This window comes from Electrophorus electricus, chromosome 3, assembly GCF_041902795.1.
Source record: "Electrophorus electricus isolate QZ-2024a chromosome 3, ASM4190279v1, whole genome shotgun sequence".
NCBI classification, from domain to species: Eukaryota; Metazoa; Chordata; class Actinopteri; order Gymnotiformes; family Gymnotidae; genus Electrophorus; species Electrophorus electricus.
This window is the reverse complement of record NC_137499.1, coordinates 36,461,751-36,485,173: the sequence shown is the minus strand read 5'-3', so window position 1 is coordinate 36,485,173 and position 23,423 is coordinate 36,461,751. Positions and strand designations below refer to the sequence as shown.

Here is a 23,423-nt window from a genome sequence, read left to right as displayed (position 1 = left end):
CGCACCCATCTGTAGGAGCTGCGGGCGCAATGAGACCAGGAGCGCGCAGACGCGCGGCGCGCCCGTGACAGCAGCACGGCTCTCACTTTTGACATTTTTGTTCCACTTCCTTCCTGGCGTAAAATGTCATGAATTCGGCATCTCGATACAATTCACTCATTTTTCTTTCCTTGCACCAGGGAATGCCAGCATGCGTGAAGGATTTTCGTGGGGGCTAGGGAACGAATAACTTTGCCAACATGCACGACTGGACGCTGACGCGTAACCGACAGTCCTATGGAATATAGCTTGCTTTGCCACAGTTCCTACGTTTCGTTTCAGCCGGTGAAGAATAAACTTTTAGTTTACTGCATCATGCTGTCACTTTGGGCGTACATGCTTTACTGCTGCATTGGTTACTGCTCTACTATGCCGAGCTTCATGATGGAGTCCACTGGGAAGGGGACCGAGCCGGAGGCTGAACTGCTCATGAAGACGCAAGCCGGCCACCGCGGCACCGTGACGGAACCGGACCGCCGCGGACCCAAAGCACTATCGAGGGACCTGTTAAATAACGTCAACGAAGCGGACAGCAGAGCCGAAGACTGGGATGAAAGCAAGGGGGAGCAGAGAACCTCGGAAGAGAGCACCGCGACAGGTGTCGTCAACGGGTCGGAGACGAAAAAGTTACCCCAGGCTATTATCATAGGGGTAAAGAAGGGGGGCACACGGGCCCTGCTGGAGTTTCTCCGCGTGCATCCGGACATTCGGGCCGTAGGGGCAGAGCCGCACTTTTTCGATCGTAACTACGAAAAGGGACTTGAATGGTACAGGTGCGTATACCTTTATAAAGCAAAACCTACCGAAGCCAGCCTGATCACAGTCGCCTAACTTAATGTTGTACAAGGGCGTCGTGCAGGACATTATAATGGAATGACAGGCCCTAAAATAACACCGGTTTGGATATTGCGCCTCGACTTTCTGAACTCGTAAGATTGTGTAGAGACTTTGGATATATGGACGTTGTGCTGACTATGAAATGTCTATCCCAGCTTAATTCTAATGGATTAAATAACACAGACAATTAGAAAAATGCTCCATGGTTAGAACAGGTATTTTATTTTCGTTTTAGCCATCCCCCTTGAACTGAATGTGATTTTGTTGTTGTTGTTATATAACAGAATTTTCGCCACATGAAATCTATTTTATTTACCTTCTATCCACGGATAGAGTAAATACAATAATGATGACGAGCATAAGTCAAACTTTGGTTAGTTCGTTATTATATAATAAATGGAGCTAACAATGATTTAACGTTTTGGATGTTTTGAACGTTTAACACGTATTAAACGTTTAACTAGTATCGTGGGTCCTCTCGGTCAATTGCACGTGCAGGCATTGCTTTGCTGTACAGAACACTGTGCTTGCGCGGCCTGTATTTTTTAGACCTGGGTATTTCTCAGAATAGTTATTCCCATACAGAGCAAAGTCTGCTAATGTTGAACTAGACCTAAGCTGAACTTCTGTGATCTTAAGACAAACACAGCATATACAAACAGAGCGGTTGTGTAATATGGATAATGATGCAGCCTTCCTTGCACAACGGCATTGATCGCTGCGAGTTAGTCTGACCCTTACCTTCCACTCCGGGGCACATATTTGCTGGGCTGAAAGTACTGATCTGGAATCTTTTTTGTTGTTGTTTTTTTCCCATAACAGTAAATCTTAGAGCATGTACAAATGTGGTGAACAGTAACTGCAGTGACAGAGGTGATATGGTTACAGACCATTCGTGCTCTAACTCCAATATGGACTTTTGGGCTTTGGGATTTTTGCTCTTACTGATGGTGTGTTTCCCACCAACCACCCAATCTATAGCAAACAGAAGAGGGAGGAGAAGAAGCGTCTGCTTGGGTTGCCAGCATTGGTCTCATGGCGTTTACCAGTAACAGAGCTTTAATGCTACGAGAAATGACATGAGACTGCGTTGCTGGGAATTGCATGTCTCCATTCATTACGATGGAAGGCATACCCAAAGGGAAGCAAATAAACTTCTGTTTATATAGTTTTAACTTTATATATAACTTCATAAATAGCTTTCTGAGGCAGGTGGAACAGGCAGCTGGAATGCAAAAGCAATGAGCAGTTAATCTTTAGACCTTGCTTCAGTGGAGTGGACGTGTTTGACTGCTAATGGGGTGAATGTGCTGGCCAGTATTAATACTCATACTCCAGATAATACTAGGAAGGGAAAATGCCTGTCCAACAGGTGTGTGTGCTCCCACTGCCCAGGGTTTTGCCCCACGCACTAGAGAAGTACAGGGCAGGTACGCTGGTCTAACGATCACCCCGGCCCCCTGAGCCGGCCCACCTGGCTAATTAAACCGCACCTACCCGAAGAAGGCCACCAGTCACTGCCAGACCCCCGCTGGCCGCTCGCCTGATAAGAACACCCCAATGGCTGGCAGCATACGTCAGCAGCACCTTGACTGAAAAGATAACTCCCATCCCAACCCGTTCTTCCCAACACCACCATGCATCGAATGTGCACGTCAGCCCGGTGGTATGAATTAACTTTGAGGGTTTGGAAAAGAACGCAGTGCCACTGGAATGTGCGGTCAGATCGTTTTCTGTGCGGGAGCGCAGGGTGATGGTCCACTGGCAGCACAAGGCCGGGTGTGCACGAGGCTGCTCCGAGCAGAGCTTCCTCCGGGATGGCCGCCTTTATCCAGGGAGCCCCACTGACTAATAGCGAGGTGGAAGCAGTTTCCCTGTGGAGGCATTCATCTCTTCCAGCATGGCTGGACCAACACAGTGGAGGTGGCCCCCGTCGAAGGGCTTGGCACAGCAGGGGTTTTCACTAGTTGCCTGAATTGACTTGCACAATTTTGAAAACCTTCGGCAACACACTGGATTACTGTTTCGGTCCTGGCTGTGGAGGTGGACGTGCACGGTTCTAGTAGCTTTGGCCATCAGAGGCACCATAAAAAAAAAAGCCCAGCAAAGTATCTCAGTGAAAGACAAGATGAAACAATTATTTTGTTATAGAGCGATAATATTCCTTTGTTCATTGTCACACTTCCTGGCAGTGTGTGAGAACTCAATACACATAGTGAGGGTGACATTATGTGTGAGTCTGTATGTGTGTGTGCGTGTGTGTGCGCGTGTGTGTGTGTGTGTGTGTGTGTGTATGTGTAAGACAGAGAGAGAGAGAGAGAGAGAGTGAGTGAGTGAGCTTGCGTATGTGTGTATGAGAAGGTGGCAGATGCCAGCAGTAAATCGAGAGCGACTCTATTGAGAGCGACTCGGCAGAGGCAGTCATGGCTATGAAAGGGAGGCAGCAGAGTCCCTGAGGTCTGCATTAACCCTGGCAAGAGGGAGCACGCAATTAGAGTGAATTGTGTTGTTTCTTCCTTCACTTTGTATGCAAATGCCTCCTGGAGGATGAGAGTGCTTTCTGACGATCGCAGCACGAACTCCCCGTTTAAAAAAAAAAAGCCCAGGAAGGCGTCGGTTCAGGGGGAGATTCTAGACGCTAGCAGAGCTGCAGACGCTCCCGCTGTCTCACGGGAGAATAGCTGTTCCTTTTCCTGAGCATATGGGTTTGGATTAGTTTTACTGATACTATGCTGAACTAAAGATTTGTTTGAGTGGGGAAATCGTGAACACATTACTGTGAAACCTAGAAAGTAATAGGAACTTTTAAATAGATTTTTGGATAGATGTTGCCACTTTTGTAAGGGCATAAATGGAAATTTACAGCTCAATTATTAATTAAGAGAATTTTACATTTTTATCTTTGAGCCCCTGTACAGGGACCTGGATTAAACCTAGCCTAAATCTGAGACTGAAGGAGATTTTCTATAAATCGCATAATGGGTCCTGTAAATCCAAGATTAAATCTTTATCTAACCTGCTCCAGAATATATGGCCATTTGTCTATACATTTTATACACCCACTGACTAAAACATCTTCTGTTTTGTGTTCAAAGCCAATAATGGCCTAGTTCTGAGATATCTACGTATTCTAAACATCTCTGCCACCTCACATGGCTGAGGTGGGCCTACTGTTAATCCCAAGGATCACTCGCAACCCTGTTGGAAAAAGATGTTTTTTTTACAGCTCCTAAGCTCCGAGATAATATTTCAGCAAACAGGAACACAAGCTGTGTAGGTGTGTTTAAATCTACATTAGAGACATGCTTATTTATGCATATATGTAGTCTTTTGTTTCACTCTAGTTGTAATATTTTGCCATATTTCGATTATTGTTATTATTATTATTATTATTATTAATTACATTTTGACTATGAGATCCACACATCCACAAAAGCTTTCTTAAACTTCCATTTTCACTAAACTCCTTGCTGCTGCAACATTTCTCTTGGAAAATATCCTTCAGTACTTTTGAAGCATCATCCAGACAAACAGCAGAGGCTGGCGGTTGACTGCTTGCCCGGCTCCCCTCCGCACCGAGGCCTTCCTCCTGATCCGGAAATCCCAGGTGTCCTAGAGCAGTCATTTTATTTTCATGCCCAACTTTCACGTTATGTGCTGGCAGGAATACTGTAGGGCCCAGGAAGCCAGCTGGGAGAGGAGGTGGGAGCAAAGCATGAACTGCACGCACATGGTATGAAGACATATTGTTGTCTTGAACGGACCCCACAGCACCCTGATCTGGTTTTTGATTCAGGTCTGGAACATGTCTCACATGTCAGATTATTTGAAGTGTCTGCGTACCAGCACCTCTTCACCCGTTGTGTGGTTTGAGTAAGAAAGGCATGTTCCTTCCAAGGTGACACACACACACACACACACACACACACACACACACACACACACACACACACACACACACACACACACACACACTTTCCTTTCATTACATGTGCTGCGCCACTATATTGTAACCTCTGCTAATTATAGAGTCATTTTACCTCTAAGAAACATCATAATTATCCACAAGAAGGCTACAAAATCTTCTTCACACACGCAAGTCAATTCTGGTTATTCAGCACGCTGTGACTCTCCAGAAAGGGCCTGTATTCTGGTGCAAATGAGATCTCTGCCACTTCAGCCTGCCTCTCACTGTCTCATTAGAGTGTTCGGAGAGGACTTCACACAGCCAGCATGCTTAAATGCACCAGCTCTGGCCTTTGAACGCGCTGGCTGACAGCAGCGAATATAAACACAGGATTTATAGACAGCTCTTCAAACACCAGCTCTACAGGATCAAGATCTGCAGAAACCACCCACCACAACGCCCCCCCCCCCCCCCCCCCCCCCAGTCCAGAAGACACAACACAGCGTTTACGTAAAAAAAAGCTTTCTGCTTCGGCTCCACGTGATGCCATGTGTTTTAGTGTCCTCCTGGTGGATTTCCGGTACCTGATGGGGAGGTGAATGTTCCCAGCTCCGCGAGAGACCAGGGAGCTCACCTCCAAAAGGCTGCGGTTTTCATCTTCTTAATAATAATTCTGTCTTCCTTCCTTCCCCTCACTCTACCCTGCCTTTCAGCCTCTCTGTTTCTGGCAACACCGCTAAAATTACTGTACAGCGCTATCCTTTCCATCTGTGTGGTTATTCTGTGTGGAGTCCTTGTTAAGTTTGCGACGGGTGCGTGCGGTTGAGCTTATACGCCACGTCATTAGAAATGCATTCAATTTACACTACCCTAAACCGTTGCATTAGGACACTAGGCGAGTGATTCCCAGGCTACACCAAAATGGACAATTTGTGGAAGTCACATCTTCCCAGCGACGTCTTTACGTTTATACCTGCCGGTTTGGGTGAATTATTCATGAAGCTCTGAATCGAGTTTGTTTGCTCAGGGACTCGGTGGAACGTCCGAGCATCAGTAAGTGTTTGGGTCCAATGGTGCCCTGGCTGTGTATCCGGTAGTTGGTGATGATCACTGTGGAGATGCTGACCTGTCTGCTTCTCTCCCACATGCCTCACTGGTTAGCGTTGGTGCGTTTCTTCCCCTCTGCGATAATGATAGCAGTGGAGATGTAGGACGGGTTTTAAGAATATGCCCTGTTCTGTCTTAAACGTGAGAGCTGGGGCACTTAGTACCCTCACCGTGACGCTCTCTTCTCTCCAGGCTGCTCTGCTTTTGTTTTTTCTTCTCCTCTGCGCTCCTACTAATTGGAGACGTACAATTTCTTACAGTTCGCTTTGCAATAAAGATTACTAGAGGCTCTGCCAGCGAATGTCTGTAAACATGCCATTTGTAATCTCGCTGATGGTTGGGGAGCCTTCCTCTCCTCCACTGTCTCAGCTCCGGGGCTAATTTTATATGAGACAATCTGTCACTGTCAGATTTCAAAGGCCAAATCTAAACAGCGCATTCGGATAAACCACTATGGTTTCAGACCCACTTAGCTTAGCTTAGCCAACATTTTGTTTAAACAGCATTCTGTGTCACATATAAATCATCAGGCATTCCTTGAAAACAGCTGCTAGATGTGTTCTTCATATATTGAACTACGCTCAATATGTACATCAGTGCTTGTGTCCTGTGCAGTGTGTGTGTGTGTGTGTGTGTGAGTGTTTTTTTCTCATGTCTTGTCTGCCAGTATCCTCTGCCTCATGCATCTGCCCAGTGCTGGGAAGCATCTGTTTAATTCCCAGTGGGCCTAGTACCACCGCTCCCCAGGGCAGGCTGCAGCTAAAGGGCTAATTGACCAATTAAAGCGACCTGTGTGACCCTGCTGGCTGAAACAGCAGGAGAGGAGCTGGTACAGCGCCGTGTATGCACACCGCTGCCTCCCGCGTCGTCCTGCCTTTATGTCTGCATTTATGTCTGTCTCAGGTCCACGTGATGGAGTCCCTGATTGTTGTTGTGAATCTAAACGTTTCACGCTTGTATGTGGCATAAAGCAGAAACTTTATATAGAAACTTTATACGGTCCGGCAGAAGACTTTTCAAGATCTTTTCGTTCAGAAGGTTCTGCGGTTGTAAATAAAGGTTGGTCAGATTTACTAAATGTTTACAACAGAATTTTGGTGCGCATGTAATAAAACTGGACTGCTAAGAAAAGATTACAGTCAAAAAAAAAATAAATGAAAGAACTTCATTGTGGAAACTAACAGTTTGGAGTGAATCAGCTCTTATTCCCCCTATGAGTGGAGAGACAGAGGTGATGTGATTAAAGGGGGATTATGTGAAGTCTGAGAGGGATTAAAGTGACTATAAGGGCATGTCTGTCTTTTCTTCCATAGCTAAATATAACCCCAGCAACGAGGTGTGTGTTATCCAAGCTCTGGGTTCCATATGAGACTGATGGCTTATTTAGTGTGACTCTGGGCCTCTGGGCTAAATCTCAGCCCACAGGTGAGCGTGAAGGCCTGAACTGCCACTGCAGTTCACACTCAGTGATTCGACACTCTGATGTAAGGTCAAGTGTTGTAGGTGGGGCTAATACACCGGCCCTATCTACTGAGACAGGGTGCAGCTCAGAGCCTATTTTTAGGACATGAACAGCAGGACAGTCCTGCTGGCTCTTAGGAAGCGTGCACGCGATGATGTGCTACACTGCATGTTCCTTGGCTAATGCCCTTGTCTTGCTTCATAGAGAGCTGATGCCCAAGACTCTAGAGGGGCAGATCACCATGGAAAAGACGCCCAGCTACTTTGTCACCAAGGAGGTCCCGGGCCGCATCCACGCCATGTCGAAGGACACCAAACTGATTGTGGTGGTGCGTGACCCCGTGACGCGTGCCGTCTCCGACTACACCCAGACGCGCTCGAAGAAGCCCGACATCCCGTCCTTTGAGAGCCTGGCGTTCAAGAACGCGACGGCAGGCCTGATCGACGCCACATGGAGCGCCGTGCAGATCGGCATGTATGCCCGCCACCTGGAACGCTGGCTCCTTTTCTTCCCCGTTGGCCACATGCTCTTCGTGAGCGGCGAGCAACTGATCAGGGACCCCGCCGGCGAGATGGCCCGCGTACAGGAATTTCTGGGCCTCAGGAGGGTGGTGGTAGAGGAACACTTCCATTTCAACCCGGCAAAGGGCTTCCCCTGCCTGAAAAAGCCAGCGAGCAACAGCAAGCCCCACTGCCTGGGCAAAACCAAGGGGCGTACCCACCCAAACATCCACCCCGATGTCATTCAGCGGTTGCGAGACTTCTACAGGCCATTCAACAAAAAGTTTTACCACATGACTGGACAAGACTTTGGCTGGGATTGATAAGCCTGGTGAAAGCAGTTTCCTTAAAAAAAAGAGGTTTCTATCTGTGTAAAAAATACAGAGGTCTATTTTATGATAATTTATTGCAACTAATTCACTCTGATGCCTATCCGTTGTTGTACATATTGGATGCCCTAACTTTTTACATTCCGATTTTTATGTAAATAGGTGATCTTATTATTTAATAGGCTTGAGCATTTGTGCAACCAAATGGAAAATGTAGTGAATAACCAAGAGGAATTCAAATGAGGCAATTTGTCCCAAAAATGGAAAAAAAACCCCCCCACAAGCACAATGAAATTAGACACGGGTAAACAGTGACTCAGTCTTGCACAGGAGCAGCGTTAAACATGTGTCCATTCAACTTTCAGAGCAGTGCTTTTGGCTATCATTCTAATCCTTAATCCTCACAGACGTCTAACATCCCGCACTTAATCTAACTTCTTCAAGAGACCCTTATGCTTCAACAGACCCTTATCTGTTCTCGTCACTGGATTCATTTTACATGGGCCCTTTATGGTGGGTCAGTGCTGACTCCCAGCTGATCCACTGCTAGTTCAGGTGGTCAGTACACTTAATTGCCGTGTTCCACGTCAATTACGGAAGAAAAATTAGACCAAAGCAGTTTGTAGGGCCCCAGCTGTTAAATATACGTACATTACTATATTGACTAAAACCAGCAAGGGTCTCACAGTCATTTTTCTTGCATTACAACAATGCTCTTATGGTAAAGCTGGTTTTCCCAAATATGATTCATTGCTTAACCAACATTTTAAAAATGTTTTATGAGGAGCTTGCACCATTCAGAGTTCAGACTGCATGGAACGTTGCCAAAATGTTAAACCCTATGACCAGGGAGTTCAGATAGCAACTCTTTCCATGCTATGATTTGAGCAGGGAGGGGAGGTTACACTGCCATGTCCTTGGTATTTTCATGAAGAACGGGAAAGGGAGGATGAACACTCCGGAATTCTCTGGCAGAGCTGCTGCACAAACAAGCGATCGGAATGACCTCAAATACAACTTCTGCAAATAAATAAACAGATCAATGAACAATAAATAAATAGATTAGAAAAGGGCCAGTGAGCAGAGTAAGACAGATCAATCAGTGTCTCGTTCTGACTCCAGTGATTCATACGGTGTCAGTTCTCTTGACCATGGACGTCAGAACAACGAAGCTCTTCACAAACATGCTGCCATTTTAAAATATTTATTTAACTGAGATCCAGCATGACAGTAAGGACTGCAGTACCAAAAGGACTGTGTTCAGTTTATCATGAGCATGAGTCACATTATCTGCCAATTTACCATCAACACGAGTCATATTATCCGCCAGTTTACCATCAACAGGATTCATATTTTCTGCGAGTTGTGACAAATTAAGTTGGTTTCTTTTGTTTTTCACACACTTATGACGGTTGAGTTTTAGTCAACCTTTAAAGGATATTCACGCCTTTATGTTTTGTTCAATTCGTAAACGGTAGTTTTAGAATTGCAGAATAGGTGGATCAAAAATACCCAACCTTTAAGCTGTACGCCCTCCCCGCAGCAATAATCTGTCAAGGGGAACGTGTCATTGAATGCTTTATGCTACACCATTCCTCTGCCATGATAAAATAAATCTATTTTGCCAAAATGCATGTTTTTCCCTTATTTATTTAAACTGCCAAGATGCTCTGCCAAGCGAAATGCTGACTGTGGCCTTGCCTTGTATCTATGGACTAGCGGAGATGCAGTTCATTACGCCCCATTGGAGGACTGGCCTCTGAGGGCGGGGTCTTGACTACAGCAGGACTCCTCCATATGTTCTCTTATGTCAGCCAGCTAATGAGCAGTTGTACCACACTGCTGCTACCAAGCTACAGCCAAGTCCCAGTGAGCTGCCTTCCATATCTGGGGGAAGGAGGAGGTTGGTGTGGCTTCTGCGCCTCCTGGAAGAGCAGAGTGCAGGAGGGAGTAGAGAGAAAACCTTGGCTTCCTGCTGCCGTATTTTCTGCTGACCGCATGGTTGCCAGGTAGACGGAACGAGATTGCTCCCGCCGAGCTAGGTGTGTACGCCTATTATGTAATACGTTCCACGTCGGGAATTTAGAAGTGAACATGTGTGCGAGTCTGATCACTCATTTTAGACCTTAAAAAAAGGAGATCACACATTCTGATGGGTTACTGAGACAGACTCGTGCTTCTCATGATTAGACATCAGGCTCTCCAAACCAGTGATCATATTCTTCCATTAACCAGCAACCTCTACTTAACTCCTCAGAAATCACCCTAATTTACCTGCTTGCAGGTAATGAACGAAGCTCCACACTGGTAGCAGCCTGGAAGTCAGATTTGCTTAGGATGCACCTTCTGAGCAATTAGGAGAGTGGTGTGTGTGTGCATGCATGAATGTATGTGTGTGTGTGTGTGTGTGTGTGTGTGTGTGTGTGTGTGTGTGTGTGTGTGTGTGTGTGTGTGTGTGTGTGTGTGTGTGTGTGCGTGTTTTTTTTTTTTTTTAGTGGAGTGGAGTCATGCTATAATTGCTTTGCTCCCAGCTGGGGGATTGTTGTTTTCATAGATACCCTCAGGCTGTTTTGTGCAAAGCTGCTGTTGTTTGAAGGTTGAGAAAAGCAGAGAGCCGACACCTGGCAATCTGCAGTATGAAGCTGCTCTTTCCCTCAGAGCTGGGCCTTCAGCACACGAAGGAAGCCACACAACACTGTGCTTAGAGAGAGGGGATTAGGAACAGCCGGCTGTAACTCCAATTCACTTGGGCACCACTACGGTCCACACGAACTTCCATGTGGTGGGCTAACAATGCTTGGTCAGTGCTATTTGTGGCTGTATGGGGTCAGGGTCCCAGGACGTCCTTCGTGAAGGGATGGCGGGAGGCTCAGTGATGGAGTTAGTGACTTAGAGACATGCAGACCCCTGTATGCCACTACCATACAGCAAACTCTACGTTGGCAAGACGCACTGAGCTGTAGTGAGTACAGGCCATCTGTGTGGTTGGAAGGAGGCCGGGCAGGTTGCTCCAGAATCCTGCACATTCAAGGCCAGTTTGAAGAGGTAAAAAGTAAAGACTTCAACATGGGAGAGATTACAGAATAAGTGTGTAAAGAGCATTCGTGTCCTGCCATTTTGACAAACGTCTGAAATTGCCGAAATGTCCCTAATATTACAAAAATTAAAGTTCTTTGAGTGGTTCATTTGTCAAGAAACACAACAATTCTCTAGACTGAATTCTGAAGTCTGTTTATGGATTCTATGCTTATATCAATGTAATATTCAAAACATACTGACTTACAACTGGCTTCCAGCTCATAACAGCCATTACCTGTTGTGTCTGATTAGAAGGTATATTTTCAGTGTTTGCGCCTGCGTATTGATTTCGATGGTCGTAACGTAGGATTCCCAGGCGGAACTGTACTTTTAACCCATTTTGCAGCGAATGACTTTCTCTAGACAGAAGTCGATGCGCTTTGTGTTCCTATTTGTTCTGGTTGTTTGTTAATCTGAGAGGAGGGGTAGGTGTGAATGTGAACAGCCAGCTCTCGGGTGTTTGCCACTGATATGGAGGAGCTGAGCAGCAGCAGGCTGAGCTCCCCCAGGCCTGCTCGGCTCGGCTCGGCTGGCAGGTTGCGGGTGACGACTGGGCTGTGAGGAGCAGGCCAAGAGCCGAGCAGCACAGGGAGATCCAAACCGGGGCCACCGGCGTCTTCCCACTGTTGTGCTGAGGAATCAGCTCTGGGACCCCAAGAGGTCTGGGACAGTACAAGAGCTTGTAGAGAAGAGAAGCCTTGATCTGTGAGGCGCTTCTGTTAGATTGGGCCGTTGCCTTTTTAATAGCATCGGAATTTAACAGCATTTTTAATCTAGTGATCATTTTTTCTCTCTTGTGCAATAACAAACCATTTAAGATCTTAAATTAAAAGACTGTTTGGAGTTGGTTTGACTTTTATCCGTTCTTTGGTATTCCTACCGAGACTAATAAGAATAATAGCTCCACATACAGGTGAAGCTTGTGTTCTGGTTGATACAGTATGATAACTCTGGTTTGAGTGAGTGAGTCTTTTATTGGTCCCTGAGTACTGCATCTAGATAAATGGATGATTCATTTCTGCATGTAATGTATGTTCCTATACTACTTCCTATAAGAAATAAAGAGATCAGGTTTCAAAATACAAAAGGGAGTAAGAAGATTATGATAACTAAATGATAATTAGTTATTTCTTAAAATGTTACAATTTATGATTTCTGTACTAAACTGAAAGTAAGAATTCTGATGAAAATGTATTAATCCTGTATATTTAAACTACAAACCTCTGAAGTATTGAAAATTCTATGACATCATTATCTGCCAAGTGCCAAGTGCATTTCATGAGGACAGTGAGTGTGGCCTCACTAGGCTGAACACACGTGGTAGTGCAATGGTTAAGATACTTGAGTTGTAATCAGAGGATTGATAGTTCAAGCACCACCATTGCCAAGTTGCCCCTGAGCAAGGCCCTTAACCCTCAGTTGTTGAAGTTATATTCAGTCATAATTTTAAGTCATTCCGGATAAAAGCGTCAGCTACATGTCATCAATATAATGTACTTAACCAAGTCCATACTTCAACAAAAGTTCAATGAACCTTACATATGATACTCAAACCAGTCCCCAATCCAGAAAGATCATTTAACCTTATGCAGGGTATTCAACCCAGTCCCTAAGCTTCAGAGTGGCTGAGGTTCCCCCATTTCAAAGCATTTTCCTCAGTGATTGAATAAGCCATTTATAGAGTCTGCACTGTTCACATATATAAAACTTATTTTCCCAATTCAGGATTAATCTGTATCAGAAGGGAAACTCCTCAGATTTGTGTGCAAGGCATTCTGTCTGGATTATGCTATTAGCTGGGGAAGTGAGACATTTGTAGTTTAGATTGGTTGTGGTTTCTGTAAACACAAAGCACTCACAAACAGCCGTCGTGCTGGTAATCTCCGTTAAACTGCGCTGTTGGATGTGCTCTCCTTGATGTGACTCATTTCCTGCCATCTTTATTCGCTCAGCCACAAGACTGATTTCAAAATATTTCTCTGCGGCGGCGTATGTGCCAAGTCCAAAGAGATGAGACGGTTTTAATTTTAACCAGGCTTAATTAAGAAAAAGTGTCATCGTACTCTAGCGTCAGATCAGAAAGCCTTTTGTTAGAGTGACATGGCGTGGAAGCCTTCCTTATGTTCAAGGAGAAAAGGGCCTCCTCTCTGACTGTCTCCACATTTGTAGCCTGATCCTTTTTCCCATGTGATGAAGAGGAAGATGCCCATTCCCTCTGAACCAGGAGGTGAGGCAGGACATCCACCTTGACGTATAAGTGCTAAGAATGCCATGACATTTTAGCTTCAGTGAACTCAGCGAGACTCTCCCCTAGACTGAGATTCAATGCCTAGCCATGATTATCTCCCAGAGATAAGAACATGAACTCCCTGTTTCTCCCTTCCTTTTGTCTTCTTTCCCTAACAGGGACTGGGAATATGGGTCTACCACCAGTCCATCCCTGGGCCGAAGGAAAATGTTCTTTTTAAGCTGGGCACATTACTGTATGTTATCTTTCCAGGATTTCCATTTCATTAAGTGATTTCATTTGTGCTCAGGGACAAAACTATTTAAGAACAGTGTAGTTCAATTGATTTCATATTAAGAGACTGAAATAACAAATAAAGAAAAAAAGCGTAATCTCAATAAAGAAAAGCAATCAGTGAACCGGACTGATAATGTTTACGTCTGCCTTGAATGACCACATCATCATTTTGGGGCTTTCAGAGATCGAAAATGATTTTGCAATTAATTGGATCATTAAAATCAAACTCGTGGGATTACACGGAAATTAAACCAACAGCAGATTCGCATATTTCCCCAGACAGCTCTCCGTTGAGCCTCTCAATTTATCTCTTATCCAATCTCTTGCTCCGTTGCCGTTTCTGGCTGAACCCTCCGTGACAACTCCACTACTCATATTCTATTTGCTGACAGTGTGAACTCTTGCCCTGAGCACCATTTTTTCCATTTTTGGTATATTGCAGATTCTGACTCTCTTGTTGTTTAGCATGAGCCGTCAGTGTGACAGCCCTTGAGGGGGCGGCGTTCCCGAGCCATCCACCTTGAATGTCAGTGGAGCAGGTAGCCAAAGGTGCAGAGGATGAGACGGAATGACTTTGTTGGGAGCGATTCCCACCGCGCGTTCAGCAGGTCATCGGACCGCCAGGGTCGAGGGGCGTCCAGCAGCTCTCCACATGCCGAGGTGCTGATGTTTCACGGTGCCAGTGACACCCACGGTCCTGGGAGGTCTTCCGACTTACATTTAGAAGTATGGGCTTATCATTCTGTCTCATCATCTGCCGCAGTTTCCTAATAGCTGAGTCTCTACCCCTCTTCCACAAGCAATGCTCCACTTTGGCTGGCAGGGATCACATCCCTCATTTCTTAAGCTGCTGATGTCTCTTCCTGCTTGCCTGTGAGTTTCTGATCTGTAGCTGTGAGAAGCGAAGTCCAGATTGGTCATGGGCCCGCCCTGCTGCGGGTCCTTCCATTTCCACGGCTTCCTCCTCTCTGCTTGTTACTCGCTGTTGCCGGGGCGATGCCGTCTCTCCTCCGGACTCTTTCGCTGAGAAAGGAGCACACTCTCCTGATAGACTCCTAAATTCCAGCCACCGCGGGACAGCAGAGTGACAGAAGATGAGCTGGCGGTTCTCAGCGGCCACAAACGTGACAGGTGGCAAAGTATGCTAAGCCAGGTGCTAAGCAGCTCATTACCCATTTATCACCTTCTGTTTGGGCCAGCATGAAGTCAGCAGCCGAAAATAAGTCCTTCTGGATGCTGCAAATGTAAAAAAAGTGCAATGATTAAAAAAGAAGTGGTTTTTTTGTTCCAGTGCAGGTCGCAGCAAATAAAACCTCCCTTGTTTTTAGTTGTGGACCATGTGCAGGAATTCTAAGAGTGATTCACTTCGTGTGTATTACGGGATACCATGCACAGCACTTGCAGCCAATCAAAATTCCGCGGCCTGTCCGAAATTCCGCACTGTGTCCCGAAGAAACCCTTCCCAGATAACTGCAACGAGCAGGGCTCTGCATGTGTGCATCCCACCGCCCCGAGCTCAGCTCGCCTGGCATTGGAATTGGTCCTGTAATTATCTCCCAGTGCGCCTTTGAAGTATCCACTTGAGCGTCAGACTGCCAAGCGCACGCCACAGTTTGCTCTGCGTTGAGTAGTCACGGAGGACACAGCTCTGTAGTCCTGCTGTCTGTTATCCCGTCTTTGAGTAATTACAGCGCAAACACACCCCACTGAAGTAATGCACGCATAGGCACACACACACACACACAACTGGGCCATTCTTTAAGACTCGCCACTTCCTGGTTTTTTAGCTTCTCGAGTACAAAGCTACAAACTACAATGACATGATGCTATTGCATTTTATAATACATTTCATATGTTGTGCATCTCTGGTACCTTTGCCACACTTTAATGCCTTTATGTGTCACTGAACAACTCGTGTAACATCTTTTAATGATTCTGTCAGTGGCTTATAAAAGAAATTGGATCTAATCTAACTGAATTTAATTTAAATGAAGTGACAATTAAAAAATGTCACATTTGTGCCATTTGGTCCAGAAATCCACAGATTGCCACATTCATGTCAAATGCATCAAAGTAGTGAAACCCTTTTAACCAAAAAGGGCTCTTGAACCAGGCATGTTAAGAAGCTGCAGCTATCTGGTGTGTCAAATCAGTTTGTGTCTTCATATATCATACAGCAGCTCATTATAAGCTTGAAATAACAAGTGTAAACCGTCTCTGTCATACCGACGCAGGGGGCAGGAGAGCCATCAACGCAAATGTTCTCCTCTAGCCAGACTACAGAAGTCTTATAAGCTGTCATTCATGTACTTTTCAATTTGTGAACCTTCACAAAGTTTGAAACTACATAACAAATTCAAACAATGAAACAAATGTCGTATGTCAAAGAAATTAAAATAATAAACACGTGGCAAAAGATGTCTCGAAAATCTCAAATATTATTAACTACTGTCAACATTTTCAATGATTTCAGCTAGTAATTTAGTCCCTGTGAAACAGGTCTCTTTACACAGTGCATTATACCCCTTTAATGCACACCAATAGGCAGCCAGCAGCCCTTTAGCTCAGTTGGCCGCTGTACTTAGACCAGCTTGTTGTGTTCCTGTCTTATTAGAATTCCTCATATCTTTGGTTTGAGCAAATTACAAAAAACAAAATGACAAACCGGTTTATAAAAATCTGTCATTTGTAGCACAGATCTCCAGCACATATGTTAAATAATGGTAAATCCACATTAGTTCACCAGATTTCCAAAAGAATTCCAAATTGACCATGTTGAATATTTATTAATACTCTCAGAATATACTATAGTGTAAAAAACCTTAGACTGGTTTCTTTGTGTCTAAGAGTTCGAGAGTAAAAAGTGGTTCTGCCCCAAGTTTGGCATGGAATTATTCATAATACAATACTTTTTTTGGTGACTAAGCATTTGTCTTATAGTAGTAAACTTTTCTGATTAATGAGAAAATTACACAATGCCTTTATTTCAAATGCATATTACTCATCCCTGGCGAAGGATTTCACTAAATAACTCATACTGCTGAAAAGATGGGGTTTCAAAATAAGAACAGCATGAAGTTGGTGCCTTGAGCCCCAACCACATTCCTTTATGTGCAAATAAAACTATAAAGTGTTACAAATGTTGCACTACTGAAAAAGCTGCACACTGAACTTCATGTCGAATGTGACTAAGTGTTTTTATTAATACGGTTCAGTTTATGAGTCTCACCACTACATTTTAACAACTCTCCAATGAAGCAAGAGTAAGTCATTTGCCATGTAAAGCAGACAAAAACAAGCTAACCGTGAACCACGTTTCGGTGTGCTTTTACAACACCACAGCAGCTGCTGACAGTTACAAGGGGACTAATTCTGCACTAGCTGCCTTCGATGGATTCTCTGATTCTTCATCTGTAGTAATGTATAGTGTACATGCCACCTTAACACAGTTGGGTTCGCGATATCATCATATTTGGTGCATTTGTTAATTAGGAAATCTTTCCAACAGTGAAATAGCAAAACATATATTCAAACGTGACGGGAACGTCTTCGGATCGTTATGACTTTTATTACATTAAGGCCCTTAATTTATTTAAGACTTTAATTACTTTAAAACAAATACCCAGATGTCTGTGACATGATTAATAAATAACAGCGGATGTACTTAGTGTGAGGTATAGGGGGCCAAATTTGCTCCAAAGCACAAAATAATTATTTCCCCTGTTTTCCTCTTTGTTCTGTGTTTTTGAACATGCCTTAAACAAAACTATTGCATCTAATTCTCTAGCACTGATAGGTCAGAAGCAAAACTTTGTCAGTGTTTTGCACATTTTGCTGTGGTGATCATTTTCAGGTTGAAACATCCCCTTTAAGCACCAGCACTGGTGGCTCAGTGGTTGAGGTCCTCGACTTGTAATCAGAAGGTTGTTGGTTCAAGTCCTGCCGCTGTTAGGCCCCTACGCGAGACCCTTAAACCTCAAGTTGTACTCAGTCATAATTATAAATTGCTTTGGATAAAAAATTAACTAAATGAAATGAACAATATAAGCCTAGATTTACAGGCTACTTATTTCGCACTATGACAATTTTCCAAAAGTATTGCGGAAATCTGAGTAAGAAAACATCACAAATATGATTCTAAATAAATAACTGACACCATAACGGTGGTTATTACCAATAAACTGTACAGCAGTGTTCTTCTGTAATGCTAATATCTGAGCCTCTGACACTGGAAAGCCTTTAAAGAGGAGAACGTGCTGCTGATTTGGAGGGAGGAGCAACCCCCGCGTGCTCCGCTCTGCGTCTCCATGGGAGTGCACCCCGGCTGTTACGGCAGCCCGTTCCCGGAGCTGCGCACGCACTGTGGCTGCTTACACAAGCACGTGGGCGGCTGCCACTGGTCTTGCACTCGCAAAGCAGCGACAAATTCCCCCTTGGCGCACATTCCCGGCCCATTTCATGGCACTTTAGCTTTGCTGTCGTCTCTTCCTGCTGCCCCCCATTTGCACCCTTGTGAATCAAACCATCTGCGCTCGGGCACGTGACGTTGGATCCTGCTGCTGAGGCCCGGTGACTTCAGCCACTGGGAGATACCACTGAAAGGTCAGCTGCTTTGCCGACCTTTGCCTTGTGTCCGTAGCTTGTGGGTGAAAAGATGTCTGGCAAAGCACTGAACTTTGAAGATCCGCCCAGCTCCTCGTCGACATTCCGACCAGGTGGGCGCTGTCTCTGAAGCCCTCCCTGCTCATGTCAAAGACCCACAGTTCATCACAGTGGGCAACAGAACAGAGAACAAAAACATATATAAAGACAATGCACTTGTTTGCATTGGGTTATCCAAGCACACACAAACGTGCGGACTTACACTTTCATCTCACTTTGAACTTCATTTGTCAGTCAGAATTCTGGTTGACAATCATAAAAATGAACTGAATCCATGTCTCCCTTCACATGTCATTTTACAATATGTTCTAATACATATTTGGCTGGCGCTGTGCAGTAACAATATACTGATTCAGCACTGCCTCGGTAAAGTTCCAACATGCGCCTGTCTGCTGATAAATTGCCCACTGGATAAATAATGTCTTTTGAAAACAAGATATGTGAATTGCCGTTCCTTGTCTGTATGTGCCAAACAAAACCTTCAGAGCTCAGGCAGAATGTTCTGCCTTCTGCGGGTTCCCTGCTTTACGGCAAGAACTTCAGAAAAACATTTTTCCTCCAGTCGTACATTTCCAACAAGCGCTGTGGAGAGTTTCCTCTTTTTACAATCCTTGAGAGATGCTCCTAGTCCAGTGCTAAACTGAAATACGCCCAGCCCTCAGATTAAAGCCGACCACGTAACACATCTTTTCGCGGCACACTGTTTAATGAATAGGAGTTCTGTTATGAATGTCAGAGAGTTCATTAAGCATTTGTTTGTAGTGTGAGAGCGTTGTAAAGCATTGTTAAACTGCATCACAGAAACCAGCCACAGTGCCTGAGGAACGTTCTTCTGTTTATGGCCCCTGCATGAGCGCCTGCGTCAGAGTTAACGAATGCCAGAGAGATGAAGCCGAAATGTACGGATTAAGAACGCTTTGATTGTTTGCAGATGAACGGAGCGGTTCAGCCTGAGGAGGACGGAAAGGAGCAGAAGGAGATGAGGCCTGCAGACTCGGCAGTGCACGCAGGTTTGCAGGCTGAAATCTGCTTCTCATTGTGCTATTACCCAGCTTCGTTCAAGATTCTTCTACAAGCAGAAGATGGCACTCGCGTGACCACATCAGTTCAGTGCTCTCTTGGGTATGTGAAGATTCCCAGAGTCTGTGTGACTGTGTGTTTGTGTGGGAGATTTCAGAATGGATGCTGTGTATTGTGAGTATGCAAAAACACTTAGCCAATAAAGCCTGATTCTGATCTAGTTGTGATTCACACTGGAACTGCAGGCGGAAGTTCTGGACTATTGTTGTGCTCATAGGTTTACATAGCCTGGCAGAAGTTGTGATTTTATGATATTTTTTTCAGAGAATAATAATGATAATACAACAACTTTTCTTTTATTCATGTTTAGTGGCTGGGTCACGCCACTTATTATTAAACAATTGTTTTTGCTCTTTTTAAAATCATAATGACAACAGAAACTACCCAAATGACCCTGATATAAAGTTTACATACCCTGGAAGTTGACACACACAGGTTTAAATGGCTACTAAAGGTAACCATCCTCACCTGTGATCTGTTTGTTTGTCAATCAGTGTGTGCGTATAAAGTCAGTAAGTTACCCCTGCATGAGACATGGGGAAAGCAAAAGAATTATCAAAGGATATGTGGGAGAAGATAGTTGAACTTTATAAAACAGGAAACTAATATAAAAAGATACCCAAGGAATTGAGAATGCCAATCAGCAGTGTTGAAACTCTAATTAAGAAGTGGAAAATGAGGGATTCTGTTGAAACCAAGACAAGCTCAGGTAGACCAACGAATATTTCAGCTACAACTGCCAGGAAAATTGTTCGGGATGCAAAGAAAAACCCACAAATAATGTCAGCTGACATACAGGACTCTCTGAAAAAAAGTGGTGTGGCTGTTTCAAGATGCACAATAAGGAGGCACTTGAAGAAAAATGGGGTGCCTGGTTGAGTAGCCAGAAAAAAGCCCTTACTACACCAATGCCAAAAAGCAGCCCGCTTACAATATGCCAAACAGCACAGAGACAAGCCTCAGGATTTCTGGAACAAAGTTATTTGGAGCAATGAGACCAAAATTGAACTTTTTGGCCACAACCATAAACGCTACATTTGGAGAGGAGTCAACAAGGCCTATGATGAAAAGTACACCATCCCTACACGGAGGTAACTTGTAGCACCTAATAACTATAAAAACCAAGCAGTGTCTTTTGAATGGGAAGTAGTTTGTGAAAACTCCAATGTCCTTTTGCGGATGTGGAGTCTCAGGAGGTCAGCCCGCCAAATACAGATCAACTGCTGTTTCTCCCCTGTCCATGTGCCGTTCAACATCTTACACAGCTCAAATGGTTTGAGCTGCAGAGTATCAATATCACAATGAAACGCCTCCTCCCCGCACGCTGCGGGGGATGGGGGGTGGGGGGGATCTTTCGTAAGCGGCTAGTTTATGGAGTCGACCCTGATGACAACCATCCATTTGTCTTGCTTAAATAACCCGCAAGATACTCAAGGTTCGGAATGTGCACATGACGCTTTTCGCTGAGCTCATGTCTCCTGCTGAGGTCGGAGTGTGTGGGCTCCCTGGGACCTCGGAGCACACGAGAAATACAAGCAAGACTCCGGCGCGCAGGCTGTGTGGGGTGAAGCTGGGTGCATGCGGCAAGGCCACAGATTACTGATTACAGATTCCAAACACGCCTGCTTGATCGTACAGGGGATCAGGACCGCTCTGGCCTTTCCAGGGTGGGAATGTGGCGGAACAGTGTCTCTGCAGCGGGACTGGGTCCAGTTATTAGCAGACCCCGCGCGGGTCTGTACGCCTGGCCCACCAGCGGGGGCGGAGGGGGGGCTCTACTGCGGGGTGGAGTGAAGCACCCACCTCTCGCGATCCCCTCCTGTGGATGCGGGAGTTGGGCATGAGCATACTTGTACGTGCTCGTGTTTTGGACTAAGGGGGGAATCTCAGATGTGTTGAGCATTTGTTGTTTGTGTGTTTGTGGATGAAGTGGGGGTGTGTGTGTGTGGGGGGGGGCGTTTTCAGGGCTATCCGATTTCTTGAACGCGCACTGCGCGTGTGCACTGGCGAGAATCAAGGCCAGCATTTTACGATCCGGCACGATTTATGGCACTGTTCGTATCCAAAGGAAATAAGGGGCAATGAGGCAGGAATGTGCAGCATCGAGACCCATCCTTGAGTAGCGACATAAAGGGCCTTTGATGTGAAGCACCATCTTGGGGCATAAGGCTTCATTAAGATCTCCCTGCTGCATTCTACCGGTGTGGCTTTTTACGCTTTACAGGAACCTCTCGGAGATAGTAACAGTGGCTGGAGCCAGTTAAATTAAGTCAGTTAAATTGTCAAAATTAGGCACAAATGGTAAGAGATGTTCTCTGGAATACACAAAACAGCAGTTGAGAAATATGATCTGGACTGTGGGTTGTAGCTGCACATTTGTTTGTATGCAGATATGTATGTATACCACCCCAAAGGAGAAGGCTCTCTCTTCATTCCCAAAACAGGGTAGAAATTTTTTTTTTCTGCTAGCACATGACCAGGCCTGATTGTTTTGTAAGTAGTGTGCTCACGTGAATGTTTGAGCCAATACTGGGCAGTCCTAATCTAGACAGCTCTCGGTCCACATTCAGGCTTCAAGCATGTCCCTGACCAGAGGTGCCAGAAATATCAGCTATAACAGCTCAACTCACTGTTTCCCCCTAACACTTCTAAAAGCTTTGATGACTATTTCAATTGCTTATTTAAATAGTCATCAAATTTGACATATTTTATTGTTGTCCAGACATTAATTGCATTAACAGGAAATTAAGACTTGTGAAATGAACATAGTCTTTGTTTACATGAAACATTTTAGGAGAATCTGTGCTATCTAGTCTGCACAGTTTACATGAGGAGGTTGTCTGCTATGATATGCTTATTTTCAAAGGTTTGCTTGGCACAGCGCACAAACTGTGACCCTCCAACTGTCCACAATCTCCCTTTGACCCACTAGTGGTCCAACAGTGCTGACAGGAAAAGGAAATGGAGAAAACAGAATGTGAAAGCAAAGCTGGTGGGGTGTCAGGGGTTGGAAGTGTCTGCTTAATATGGAATAAATTAAGTAGCACTACTGAAAAACTACTGAAACACTACTGAAACACTACGGTGCTCTGCTTGGTTTCTCTGGCGTGTTCCTTTAAAAATAACCCTTTATTCTTTAGTGCTCCACGCAAAGTAGCAGCACCAGGATAAAAGGGATATGCTAGTGGACTCGTTTGGCGAGCAGACGGCAATTCCAACCTGGGGTGGACGTTCCAGAAATTTCCTTTCTGAGTGCCCTCCACAGCTGAGGTCAAAGCTCCCAGCTTTCCGAGGTCGTGGCTGCTAATCCGAGGGGGAGGTAGCAGTAAATTGCGAGCGAAGCCCTGCTTGCTGCGTGGAGGATGAGGCTCGTCCTGGGAGGGAAACAAGGAATCCACTCAACCGTTTTCTTACTTTTCCCGCTCAGCCTGCCCTTCACGATCATTAAAGCATTCTGCGGGAGCAGGCGTCCGCCTCTCGCCCAGACAACTCTCTGTTCTCCTCCTTCCGCGTGGAGACATGACACGGTGAATGCATTTGGTATCTTCTGCTCACCCCTTGTACTCAGCCATGTTGACCATTCAGAGGTCAGAGGTCAAAAGGTTTATTAGCGCATCCTCATCCTGGTGACACCGATAGCAGCTACTGTACAGCAGACGTGGTCTTTGAACTCCATGCCAACAGTGAGACAGACAAGGTACCATTCGATGGCATGAAGTGACACTGAAAATAAAGTTTGGAATAGCTGATTTAGGTACTAGAAGAGTGATCGCGTGTTAATGTCGGCAATGACGGGCCTTTTTGTTTTCAAACAAGACTTTATTTTGAATATAAATTTTATCACAATAGTTCATGGCAGGATAGCCTTTATAGCCTACAGATAAAAGCCATTTCGCAA

General features: G+C 45.1%; 1 protein-coding gene across 1 annotated transcript; it reads left to right on the top strand.

The window, feature by feature from the left end:
• On the top strand, positions 1-9,811 carry hs3st3b1a (heparan sulfate (glucosamine) 3-O-sulfotransferase 3B1a). The gene is made up of 2 exons (XM_027010783.3): positions 1-812; positions 7,557-9,811. The coding sequence occupies exons 1-2, from the start codon at positions 277-279 to the stop codon at positions 8,173-8,175; spliced, it is 1,155 nt and encodes a 384-aa protein (XP_026866584.2). The 5' UTR covers positions 1-276; the 3' UTR covers positions 8,176-9,811.
• Positions 9,812-23,423: the final 13,612 nt, after the last annotated feature.